Source organism: Ranitomeya variabilis, chromosome 4, assembly GCF_051348905.1.
Source record: "Ranitomeya variabilis isolate aRanVar5 chromosome 4, aRanVar5.hap1, whole genome shotgun sequence".
Taxonomy (NCBI): Eukaryota; Metazoa; Chordata; class Amphibia; order Anura; family Dendrobatidae; genus Ranitomeya; species Ranitomeya variabilis.
Genome location: NC_135235.1, coordinates 654,193,818 through 654,206,908, shown reverse-complemented (window position 1 = coordinate 654,206,908; position 13,091 = coordinate 654,193,818). Strand labels below are relative to the sequence as shown.

General features: G+C 48.0%; 1 protein-coding gene across 3 annotated transcripts in view; it reads right to left on the bottom strand.

Moving 5' to 3' along the window:
* LOC143767446 (uncharacterized) overlaps nt 1–13,091 on the bottom strand; it is a 212,448-nt gene that overhangs the window by 39,641 nt on the left and 159,716 nt on the right. Inside the window, exon 1 of one of the 3 annotated variants that reach the window (XM_077255782.1) lies at nt 8,538–8,589. The exons of 1 other annotated variant lie outside the window; for it this stretch is intronic. In XM_077255782.1, the coding sequence (XP_077111897.1) occupies nt 8,538–8,564 (27 nt within the window). In that variant the 5' untranslated portion in view covers nt 8,565–8,589. Of the gene's footprint in view, nt 1–8,274; nt 8,590–13,091 lie in introns of those variants that run through there. One more of the 3 variants, XM_077255784.1, reaches the window with a different exon arrangement.

Sequence of the window (13,091 nt, the reverse complement as noted above, 5' to 3'; positions counted from 1 at the left end):
GTGAAAATAAAAAAGTGGGGGCTAAAATAGCAATTTTGTGGTAAAAATGTAATTTTTTTTTATTTTGATGGCTCAATATTATAAAATTCTGTGAATGCCCTGGAGGTTCCAGGTGCGCACCAGAAATCTAGATAAAATCCTTTAAGGTCTAGTTTCCAAAATGGGGTCACTTGTTGGGGGGTTTCCACTGTTTAGGCACATCAGGGGCTCTCCAAATGCAACATAGCGTCCGCTATCAATTCCAGACAATTTTGCATTCCAAAAGTCAAATGGTGCTCCTTCCCTTCCAACCCCTGCTGTGCACCCAAACAGTAGTATTCCCCAACATACGGGGACGTGCTCAGGAGAAATTGCACAACAACTTTTATGGAGCAATTTCACATTTTACCCTTATGAAAATGCAAAATATGGAGCTAAAAAAAATTTTTTGTGAAAAATTTAAATTATTTCCGCGGCTCTACGTTATAAACTTCTGTGAAGCCCCTGGAGGTTCAAGGTGCTCACCAGACATCTAGATAAATTTCTTGAGGGGTCTAGTTTCCAAAATGGTGTCACTTGTTGGGGGTTTCCACTGTTTAGGCACATCAGGGGCTCTCCAAACACAACATGGCAACCACTAATTATTCCAGTATATTTTACATTCACATAGTCAAATGGCGCTCCTTCACTTCCGCGCCCTGCCATGCACCCAAACAGTAGATTTTCACCCATATATGGGGTATCGGCATGCTCAGGAGAAATTGCAATACAAAATGCATAGTCCATTTTCTCCTGATACACTTGCGAAAGTAAAAAAAAAATTAAATCTAAAAGGAAAATCTTTGTGAAAGAAATACCGGATTACTCACCGGTAATGCTCTTTTATAGAGCCCACGACAGCACCCACTGAGAGAGGGGATCCGCCCCTAGGAACAGGAAACCTACAGAGAGATAAAAGGGGCGGTCCCCCCTCGCTCCTCAGTTGTTTTACAGAGAAAAGGAGGGACCGCCGCCAGGTTTTTTAGTTTAACAGGTTCAGGTATATATACATATTTACAACTTCATATAATATTACTCTATTATATACATCTCCCTACTAAGACACCACGTGCAACTAAATAAAGAAAAGGGAGGGATGTGAATGCGTGCTGTCTTGGGCTCTATAAAAGAGCATTACCGGTGAGTAATCCGGTATTTTCTATTCGCCACGACAGCACCCACTGAGAGATTTTCAGAGACTATATATTGGGTGGGTTAACTGAATCAGGAACCGAAACCCCAAAGGTTAGATCAGAAGCAGCAGATAGGTCTAATCTATAGTGCCTATAGAAGGTATTTGGTGAAGACCAAGTTGCAGCCTTACATATAAGGTCTATCGGCACATTCGCCCTTTCTGCCCAGGAGGTCGACACGGCTCTTGTGGAGTGTGCTCCCACATGCATTGGAGGATCTCTTCCTCCAGCTTTATACGCCAGGCTTATGGCATCTCTAATCCAGCGTGATAGCGTGTTCTTTGTGACTCTGGAACCCTTGGTTTTACCCTGGAAAGACACAAAGAGAGCCCTACTCTTCCTCCAGTCCCTAGTTCTCTCTAGATAGGCTAGAACAGCTCTTTTAACATCTAGGGTATGAAGTCTAGCTTCTTCTGGAGTCGAGTGGTCTTCATAGAAGGTAGGTAACAAGATCTCCTGGGATCTATGAAAACTAGTGGCTACCTTAGGGAGATAACAAGGGTCCGTTTTCAAAATTATTCTATCGGATGTTATGGATAGAAAAGGAGGGTCAATTGACAAGGCATGGAGATCACTCACTCTTCTAGCGGATACTAACGCTACCAACAATATTGTTTTTAACGAGAGGTTTTTTAAAGAGGCTGCATGCAGAGGTTCAAATGGGCTTTGTGTTAAGGCATCTAGGACCAGAGTTAGATCCCACTGAGGCACCTGTTGTATATGAATAGGTTTTGACCGCTCACATGCTGATATAAAACGAGAAATCCATTTATCTCCTGCCACATAATAACTAAAGAGGGCTCCCAGAGCTGAAACCTGGACCCTTAGAGTATTTACAGAAAGCCCCAATTCAAGTCCTTTTTGCAAGAACTCCAATATTGAAAATATAGGTACTTTAGCAGAAAGTTGTGTTGTATGAAATTGAAGGAATTTTCACCAAACCCTGACATAGATTTGGGTAGTAGAAGGCTTTCTACTCTTCATAAGAGTATCTATAAGCCCACTAGAAAAACCCCTTAGAGTTAGTAAGTGCCTCTCAAATTCCATACAGTTAGATTCATGCCTTTTACCCGAGGATGGAAAAACGGTCCCTGAGACAACAGGTCCTTGGTCTGAGGCAGAATCCACGGGTCTGTAGTTGACATCGCCCTGAGCCAGGAAAACCATGGTCTTTTGGGCCAGAATGGGGCTACCAACAGAACTCTTGCCCCCTCCTCCCTTATTTTTCTTATTACTATAGGTAATAGATTCCATGGAGGGAACGCATAGGCCAGGTCAAATGTGCATGGCACCTGAAGGGCATCGAATATGTCGGGGTTGTCCAGTCTGCAAAGGGAAGCAAATGTTTTGACCTGACGGTTGGACCTTGTTGCGAATAGGTCTATTTGAGGCACGCCCCATCGGTCTGTTATCAATCTGAAAATCTTTCTGCTGAGCATCCACTCCCCCTGATGAAGGGTACGGCGACTGAGGAAATCGGCACGAACGTTGTCTGTGCCCCTGATGTGCACCGCTGATAAGGACAACAGATGACTTTCGGCTAACGTCATGATGTCTGATGAAATTTCCATAAGATTTTCTGACCGTGTACCTCCTTGATGATTCAAATAAGCCACTGCCAAGGTGTTGTCTGAGAGGACCCTTGTGTGAGAGCCTCGTAGATGGGGAAGAAAGTGGAGTAGGGAATAATATATGGCTTTTAATTCTTTTACATTAGAGGAATTAGCCAATTCTGATCTGGACCAAAGGCCCTGAACCACCTGATCCCCAAAATGTGCCCCCCAACCTTCCGGACTAGCATCCGTGGTTACTATGGTAGAAGGGGTGATGACCCATGGTACCCCTTCTGATAGATTTCCCCAATCTAACCACCATGTAAGGGAGTGTACTACCTCTGATGTTAGAAAAACTGTTCGATCTAAATGTCCCCTATTTTTAATGTCCTCCTGTAATATGAATTTCTGGAGCTGCCTAGTATGGAACTGTGCCCATTTAACCGCAGGGAGCAGGGATACATGATGACAGTGAACCCAACAATGACATGGCATTTCTCAGTGACATATTACGTTTTTTGATAGCTAAGCCCACTTTGCCAATAATGGAAAACTTCTTATCATCAGGCAACCAACATTTTTGGTCTACTGAATCCAGAAGGAGTCCTAAGAACCTTTGACAAGTGACGGGTTGGAGTCTGGATTTTTCCCAGTTAACAATCCATCCAAGCGTTTGTAAAGAGAACGCCACCTCCCCTAACCTTTGCTCACACTGTAAGGAATTTTTCCCTACAATTAGTAGGTCATCAAGATACGGGATGACCAGTGTGTCCTTTAATCGTAGAAAGGACATTACTTCCAAAAGTAACTTAGTAAAGACCCTAGGAGCCATAGATAGACCAAAGGGCATTGCCCTATATTGTAGATGACGAACTTGACCGTCTATAAAAACTGCTACCCGAAGAAACTGCTGGTATGACTGGTGTATAGGAAGATGGTAATAAGCATCCTTAAGATCCAGTACTACCATGTAACAGTTAGGGAACAAATTTTTAATGGCTGATCGAATGGATTCCATTTTAAATGTTGTGGGTCTTATGAACGTGTTTAGTTTTCTCAAATTAAATATAGTTCTAAAGGAACCGTCAGGTTTAGTAATCAGAAACAAGGGGGAGTAGAACCCCTTCCCTGTTTGGGATGACGGAACCTCCATTAAGACTCGTTTGGCAAGGAGGGACTTAACTTCTACTTCCAGTGCTTCTTGCTGTAGTCTGGATTTTAGGGAGGTGAGCAGGAAGGAATCCGGAGGTTTTCGGATGAAGTCTAGGGTGAGGCCTGAGGATATTAATTTTATGGCCCATGGGTTGACAGTTATTTCTCTCCACTGATTGATAAATCCCAGTAGTCTACCGCCCACTGGTGGAATAGGGTTCCCGGAATTTTTCGGCTGGCCTGAAGGGACGTTTGTTAAACAAATTGCCTTTCTGCCTGAAGTCTTTGTTCCTCCATTGGTCTTTAAAGCCTCCCTTTCTGCCAAATGTTGGCTTCCTGAATGCCCTTCTGTAAGCAGGAACAAAGGGATTAGGAAAACCCTTCTTACGTTCACCCGCCTTAGTATTTCATCCAAAACAGTTTCAAAGAGGTACTCACCCTGACAGGGTATGGCACATAATTTGGATCTGGACTGGGCATCTCCCTTCCAGTTTTTTAACCATAAAGCTCGGCGAGCAGTATTGGAGAGGCTAGCTGTCCTGTGGCTGAGATTGCCGGCCTGAATGCAGTGACACAGGCTTCCCACGATTTTTTTAAAAGTGCGTCCGATCTTCTATCCATGGGATCGGATAAGGAGCCTGCGTCTTCCACCGGTAGAGAAGAACGGCGAGAAGTGGATGCGACAGCCGCATCAACCTTCGGTATTTTAGCCCAGGCATTTAAATCCTCGTCATCAAAGGGATAACGTCTCTTACAGGATACTGGTGTAAACCCCTTCTGCCCCTTGCTCCACTCTTTCTTAACGAGGTCCTTTATAGCCTGGTTCACTGGGAATACGTGGCCCTTTCGCTGAGAAAGACCCGCGAACATGACCTCCTGGGCCGTTTGGGGTTCTTTTACCTCAGACACCCCCATCGTTTTCCTTACTGATTTAACTAGATTATTTACTCCATCAGTTGGGAAACAGACATGGTCCTCCTCATCTGAGGAACCAGATAAGTGAGAGACGTCTGAATCAACCTCTCCACTTTCCGCCGATGTCTCAGCATTAGGTGAGGACTTTCTCCTACTCCTCTTTTCAAAACTGTCGGAGGGACCACCACTCAACGACTGGAGTTCCTCCCGAATCATTAGCCGTATTTCGTTCATTTTAACGGACTCTTCCTGTTGCAGGGTGTTATCTATGCATGTCTGACATAATCTTTTAGAATAAGAGTCAGGTAGGGGCTCGATACATATAGCACATTGCTTGTGCTTGGTCTTCCCTTTACTTTTTGCCTAAAGAGGGACATAAGCAGAGAAGACTAATATAAACCTCCATGGAGCTGCATACCCAATCATCCTGAAGTATACTATATACCGGCTGTTGGATGGATCGTCCGGCCTGGGGTGTGGAACGGGATGATTTACTTCCCGATTTGTCAGTGGAATCACTTTTTCTAGAGTGTCCACTATTCCTCTTTGCAGCATTACAACTTTGTACTAGTGGCTCTTCTACGGGGTGCTCACTGACTTCCTCATGGGATGACATAATGCACGCTGTTTGCTCTCCGTAAACGGAATTTATAGTGCAGGCTATCAATTACCCAGCCCCCGCAGCTGCAACCGTTTTTTTTTTTTTTTTTTTACCTGTTACCCTCAGGAAGCCTGTGAAAACCGCCAGGAGGAATCCAATATGGCGGTTCCCCCGGAAATACAATGCCGACCTCAGTGGTTCGGCCATACTACATCCGGGATCCTGGACGCACAGCGCATGCGCCGGCGTCTGCCGCAGATTTTCCGGCACTGCAACCCCGCAACATCATACCTGAGGGACCGGGGGGAGCCATCGCTGTTTCAGCGCCACACCACTCTAGACCGGGGACCGACCAGGTATTTCCACACTGCCGTGGTCGTCCTGTAACAACGATGTCCCAGCAGGGAGACCGTTGAAATCTTCAGGCCCCATCGTTCGGCCGCCGCAGATGAGGAGGGAACCATCAGGAACCCCCGACTCTGCTTTTACTCGCTCTGGAGCCCCTGATATCTACAGAGATCTTCTCTGTGGGTTCCCTTCTAGGAACAGGAAACCAACTGAGGAGCGAGGGGGGACCGCCCCTTTTATCTCTCTGTAGGTTTCCTGTTCCTAGGGGCGGATCCCCTCTCTCAGTGGGTGCTGTTGTGGCGAATAGAAAAAGTAAATGTTTATTTTTCCTTACACATTCCATTCATTCCTGTGAAGCACCTGAAGGGTTAATAAACTTCTTGAATATAGTTTTGAGCACCTTGAGGGGTGAAGTATTTAGAATGGTGTCACTTTTGGGTATTTTCTGTCATATTCACGCCCCAAACTCACTTCAAATGTGAGGTGGTCCCTAAAAAATGGTTTCGTAAATTTTATTGGAAAAATGAGAAATCGCTGGTCAACTTTTAACCCTTATACTATACATACGCGCAAAGAAGCCTTATGAGACGTCCAATCTTAACTTCTATGACTGGCATTAAGGTGTCTTAGGTGAATAGATGACTTTGCGAGCCACTTGCAAGTGCATTTGGCCCCGGATGAAGCCACACCCCTAGTGGCAATACACGTAGGGTAATCCCTCTCTGTGTATCTACACAGCTCAAAAAATAAGGGGAGCCCCAAAATACCACATCTTAGATATAGTTTTCCCTGACTCGCAAATCCACAGCACTGTCTCACTACTGAGCATGGACATAAAGTGAAGCACAGATTCATCTCAACTAAAAGCCTAGATTCTTAGTAGAGAAGACCGAATGTGTTATTCGGGCATGCTCGGGAGCTAACCGAGTGTCTTTGGCGTGCTTGAATAATATGTTGGAGTCCCCACGCCTACATGTCTCGAGGCTTTTCGACAGCCATAACACATGCAGGGATTGTCTAACAAACAGGCAATCCCTGCATCTTTTGCGGCTGTTGAAAAGCCAAGAGACAAAGTTGGGGGCAGGGCTGTGGAATCGGTAAGCCAAACCTCCGACTCCTCAATTTCCATGATACCAAATCAGACTCCACGACAGACTCCACAACCCTGACATGGCTGTGGAGTAGGTAAGCCAAACCCCCAACTCCTCAATTTCGATGACACCGACTCCACAGTTGTGGGGACGCAAACATATTTTTCGAGCACACCAAAGGCACTCCGTTAGCTCCCGTGCTTGCTCGCAAAACACATTATCTGAGCACGTTTGCTCATCACTAATCTTTAGATCAGGAAGAGAAGAGACATTTATAGGTTATTTCATAATTCTTATGAAAAAATGTACAGCACATACTGCACTGAACTACTGTACCCAATATATTCTATATTTTGGGAGTCTTGGCCACATCGGGAGAAATAGTGTTGGCTGGGAAACGAGTACCAAGGGACAGCTGCCGACATGAGTAGGCGGAAATCCTTTGTGTCCACAAGCCTAAACGGCAACATTTCCATGGCAAACAGTCTGGTAATGTGCCCGTTTAGTGTTTGGGCCTGTGGGTGGGTGGCTGAGAACTTTCTTTTTCGTTCCAAGGCCTGAGGTAGGGACAGCTGAATGCTGTACTGGGACAAGGATTTAGAAGTGCCTGATGATGGTGCCTCAGAATGTGCAAGGATAGGTTCAAGGCAGGAGGCATCTACACCAGTGTCATGGACACAGCTCCCTCCAGTCACAACTGTCCCTGAACTGTGCACTGGCGACAGTGAGCCAAGCGCGGTGACACCTGTCCTTTTATAACCCCTGATGAGGTGATGCGACCAGCCAATCACAGTAATGCCACTACCAAGATGGCTACGGCACTAGTGACTGGCAGGCAAATCCTGCATGCTTATTGGCTGTGTAACAGGTGCCAAAAAAGCGGGGCGGGGATACGAGCACCAAACAACGAAGGGCATCCAGATAACTCGAGTGATATCGGAGTATCACCAAGCACACTTATCACTAGCCAGAAGTAGTGATGAGCGAGTGTACTCGTTGCTCAGGTTTTCCCAAGCACGCTCGGGTGGTCTCCAAGTATTTTTTAGTGCTCGGAGATTTACTTTTCATCGCCTCAGCTGAATGATTTACAGCTACTAGCCAGCCTGAGTACATGTGGGGGTTGCCTGGTTGCTAGGGAATCCCCACATGTACTCAGCTTGGCTAGTAGCTGCAAATCTTTCATCTGCGGCGATGAAAACTAAATCTCTGAGCACTAAAAAATACTTCCGAGCGTGCTCTGGAAAACCTGAGCAACGAGTACACTCGCTCATCACTAGTCAGAAGCTGTGGTGGATGGCGAGATATGGGGCCTGGAAGTCAAACGTTAAAAACATTGTTAGCCTTCTACTCGTCGCTGTATGTTCTATTACAAATGTAAATTAGGGACAATTCCCCACAATTACCGTCCTCCATGTGATGTGGTCTCCTTCAGGGTCAGTGGGTTCAGAGCTAGAGTTTCTATTCAGGAAGCAGCACCCCACCCCAGAGAGAAAGCGTCATCTGTCCCCAAACCAGAGCGCCCTCCCCTGTATACAGGAGCACAGCCAGCGTCCTATTACTGTACATATACACATGGCAGAGCTGGGGGCACTATCTCCGGGGATGGAGGGGTTACTGCCCCCTGCCCCCTGCCCCCGCCCAGTAATGGGGAATCTCCAGCACCTACCTCCACCCGCAGAGCCGCACACCACATATATGGCTGCTCTGTGCGCACAGGACCTGGGATGAGGTCACAGGAGGGGAGGAGTCAGGGGTCACATGATCAGGGGCCTCAGTGTATACAGGACTCTGCTGTGCTGGTTGTCATGGTGCTGGATGAGGGGAAGATTATGTGTGGGGTCAGGAGGGGTTTACAGGGTGGATGTAGCAGAGCCGCGTGTGTACGGAGCAGAGCCGCGTATGTGTACGATGTGTATGGAGCGGAGCCGCTTGTGTACGAGGTGTACAGAGCGGAGCCGTGTGTGTACGAGGTGTACGGAGAGGAGCCGTGTGTGTACGAGGTGTACGGAGCGGAGCCGTGTGTGTACGAGGTGTACGGAGCGGAGCCGTGTGTGTACAAGGTGTACGGAGCGGAGCCGTGTGTGTACAAGTTGTACTGAGCAGAGCCGTGTGTGTACGAGGTGTACGGAGCGGAGCCGTGTGTGTACGAGGTGTACGGAGTGGAGCCGTGTGTGTACAAGGTGTACGGAGCGGAGCCGTGTGTGTACAAGTTGTACTGAGCAGAGCCGTGTGTGTACGAGGTGTACGGAGCGGAGCCGCGCGTGTACGAGGTGTACGGAGCGGAGCCGCGCGTGTACGAGGTGTACTGAGCGGAGCCGCGCGTGTACGAGGTGTACTGAGCGGAGCCGCGCGTGTACGAGGTGTACTGAGCGGAGCCGCGCGTGTACGAGGTGTACTGAGCGGAGCCGCGCGTGTACGAGGTGTACTGAGCGGAGCCGCGCGTGTACGAGGTGTACTGAGCAGAGCCGCGCGTGTACGAAGCAGAGGCACGCGTGTACGAGGTGTACGGAGCGGAGCCGCGCGTGTATGAGGTGTACGGAGCGGAGCCGCGCGTGTACGAGGTGTACTGAGCTGAGCCACCTGTGTACGGAGCGGAGCCGCGCGTGTATGGGGTGTACAGAGCAAAACTGTGGAGATCAAAGCATTCCTCCAAGTGCGGTGGAGATGTGGTTCCTTACTGCCTAAGGCTTCACATAAGATCCTCACTAGCGATGAGCGAGTATACTCATTGCTCGGGTGACCTCCGAGTATTTGTTAGTGTTCGGAGATTTAGTTTTCATCGCCTCAGCTGAATGATTTACAGCTACTAGCCGGGCTGAGTACATGTGGGGGTTGCCTGGTTGCTAGGTATTCCCCACATGTAATCAAGCTGGCTAATAGCTGTGAATCATGCTGCTGAGGCGATGAAAACGTAATCTCCGAGCAGTCATAAATACTCGGAGACCACCTGAGCGTGCTCGGGAAAACCTGAGCAACGAATACACTCGCTCATCACTAGTCCTCACTGTCCCCCATAAAGGATAGGACACAACCCGTATGACAGGTGAACCGGGCCTTTTTACAGGGTCTCTTGGATGACCCGGGCCCTATAATTATAACTCTGTCTCCTGGGTCTAAATGTGGACAGGTGATGTACAATCCAGCTGTCTTGCCGGTTTCTACTATGCCACTTTATAGTTCATCACGGCCACGGTTTCCCGGCTACCCGAATCTGCACTAGCCAGGGAGGTAGCCTCTTCTCAGCTCTGCTCATTGGTGTTCCGCTCCTTTGCTTTCTCCCTCCTGTTCTCCTTCTACAAGCTGTCCATGTTTTCTATTCCCTTACTCCAGGAGCTGTGGTTCGTTGGACCACATGGCTCCTTCAGACTTTCCGACCCTCTAGGTCCATCTGCTCTCTTTCACTGTCTCTCTCAGAATGCCTAGTGCCTACTAACTTCCCCTCCAGCCAGAATATAAGGAAGCTCCCCTTAATCCGGGTTCAGAGCTCCCCCTTCTGACCTGGAGTGTGGACGTGTTGAATTACAACTTGGGGCTATTTAGTTTAGAAAAACGAATGCTAAGGGGTGATCTTATGTTAATGTATAAATATATGAGGGGACAGTACAAAGACCTTTCTGATGATCTTTTTAATCATAGACCGGTGACAGGGACAAGGGGGCATCCTCTACGTCTGGAGGAAAAAAGGTTTAAGCATAATAACAGACGCGGATTCTTTACTGTAAGAGCAGTGAGACTATGGAACTCTCTGCCGTATGATGTTGTAATGAGTGAGTCATTACTTAAATTTAAGAGGGGACTGGATGCCTTTCTGGAAAAGTATAATGTTACAGGGTATATACACTAGATTCCTTGATAGGGCGTTGATCCAGGGAACTAGTCTGATTGCCGTATGTGGGGTCGGGAAGGAATTTTTTTCCCCATGGTGGAGCTTACTCTTACCACATGGTTTTTTTTGCCTTCCCCTGGATCAACATGTTAGGGCATGTTAGGCTATGGGTTGAACTAGATGGACTTAAAGTCTTCCTTCAACCTTAATAACTATGTTACTATGTTACTATGAATGTTAGATTTAACTGGTGAAAGATATCCTTCATCGCATCCAAGCGTGACATCCCTCTCCACAAGGGGAAAGTAATGCCACTGTGACGACCAGGACCCTGGGGCGCCACAAGAGAAAAGTACTGCAGTGCGCAGGCGCCAGGCCTGTCTGACCTTTCCCTGCGCCTGCGTGCCGGTAAAGTACGCAGAAGCCACGGCATGAAGCAAGGAGGATGACGACATCGCATGACGATGAGAGGCCCCGAACCAGACTGCGACGCCCATCGGACCAGACCGCATCGGGACCGCCCCTGGGTGAGTATAAGCTAACTTATTTTTCTTATCTTTCAGGATACATCGGGGGCTTATCTGCAGCATTACAGAATGCTGTAGAAAAGCCCCTGATGCCCGTGGCCTTAGCTTATAGTTGAATTTTGGGGTGACAGATTCCCTTTAAAGAAAAAAAAGGGGTCTTGTGAATTAAGTGTCTTGTGGTTTAAGTGTTTGTAGTTGCCACAGCTGTTCCTTGCTGGTTGGAGAACTTCTAGTTCAAGTGACTCCAAGTGAGAGCTGCTGAGCAAGGATGCATTTTAAGTGCATGGCTGCAGATAAGGGCATAGTTAAACACAATTTCATATCTTAATATAAGGGCATAGTTCGGTGTTTTACATTCTTTTTCTGCTTTTATCTCTACTGTTTATCCCCATTTAGTATGTGCTCCATGTGCAATGCTACCCAGTGTGCATCTTGTGAGATGTGATGCATCCCTTGAACAGCCACATATGAGTTACATGTTTGGAAGCCCAGGTAATGGATCTAAATGTGCAGCTGGCAACATTCAGGAGCATTGCAAACCTGGAAAGGAGTTTAGAGCTCAGCGAGTAGCTCTGGCTGGGGCCAGTGATATGGAGGATAGGGGAGGTAGGGAAGGTCAGGACCCAGAAGTATGGAGCTGGGTAAAAGAAGATGGGGTAGAGGGAAAAGTGCCAGAGAGCCCAGTCCTGTTCTTGAATAACCAAGTAAATATGCCTGTTTGGCTGATATTATGAATGCAAGCCCAGGACTAGGATCACTACAGCAGGACGTTGCTCCTAGAAACCATGAAAATGACTGCTGCTGGAAACAGGGGCGTCGCTATCATGAGGCCACTTGAGTCAGCTGCTTCAGGCGGCGCCACCTGCTGATAAAAAGGGGGCGGCATCTGCGGGGAGCGTTCTTTCAGATGCCAACTTGTGCCTGTGTTTGGCCGCTCTTGTCTCCCTGACATCCTGTTATCTCCTGCTGTGCTGCCGCCCGCTTCATACTGTAAACTATGCACTGTGATTACTGGTGTGCGGTGGCTTTTACTCTCCAGGTTCAGCAACTCAGAGAGGGGAGGTGTCCTGCAGGAGAAGGACACTGGCCAATGAACGCTCTCACATCACTGACAGAAGAGCTGACTGGCCAGTGCTCCTGTCCTCCTGCATTGTGCCTCTTTGAAGGGAAGAAGCGAGAGCCAGGAAATAAGATCAGAGAGGAGCCACCTGTGCTTGAAGATGCTGGAGAAGCAGCTCCAATCCACAAGGTGACAGATCCCCTGCTGGGCAATCCCTGCACAGAGAGTGGGTGTGGGGCTCAGCTGCTGTGAGCAGGGGAAGCTACACATGTACACCAGCCCCCAGCCCTTAGCACAGAAGTGTGTGTGTGTGTGTGTGTGGGGGGGGGGGTTGTTGTGTGTGGGTTGTCTCTCTGTCGTTGTGTCTTTCTGTGAGTTGTGTCTGTGTGTGTCTGTATGGTCTGTCTGCGGGTTGCGTGTTTGTGTGTGGGTTGCGTGTCTGTGTGTGGGTTGTGTGTCTGCTTGTGTGTGGGTTGCGTGTCTGTCTGTGTGTGTCTGCTTGTGTGTGTGTCTGCTTGTGTGTATGTCTGTGTGGGTTGCGTGTCTGTGTGTGGGTTGTGTCTTTCTGTGTGGGTTGTGTCTATGTGTGTGTCTGTATGGTCTGTCTGTGGGTTGCGTGTCTGTGTGGGTTGCGTGTCTGTCTGCTTGTGTGCGGGTTGCGTGTCTGTCTGCTTGTGTGTGGGCTGCTTATCTGTGGGTTGCTTGTCTGTTTATCGGTTGCGTCGTTGTGTGTCTGCTTGTGTGGGTTGCGTGTCTGTGTGGGTTGTTTGTGTGTAGGTTGTGTCTTTCTGTGTGGTGTGTAGGTTG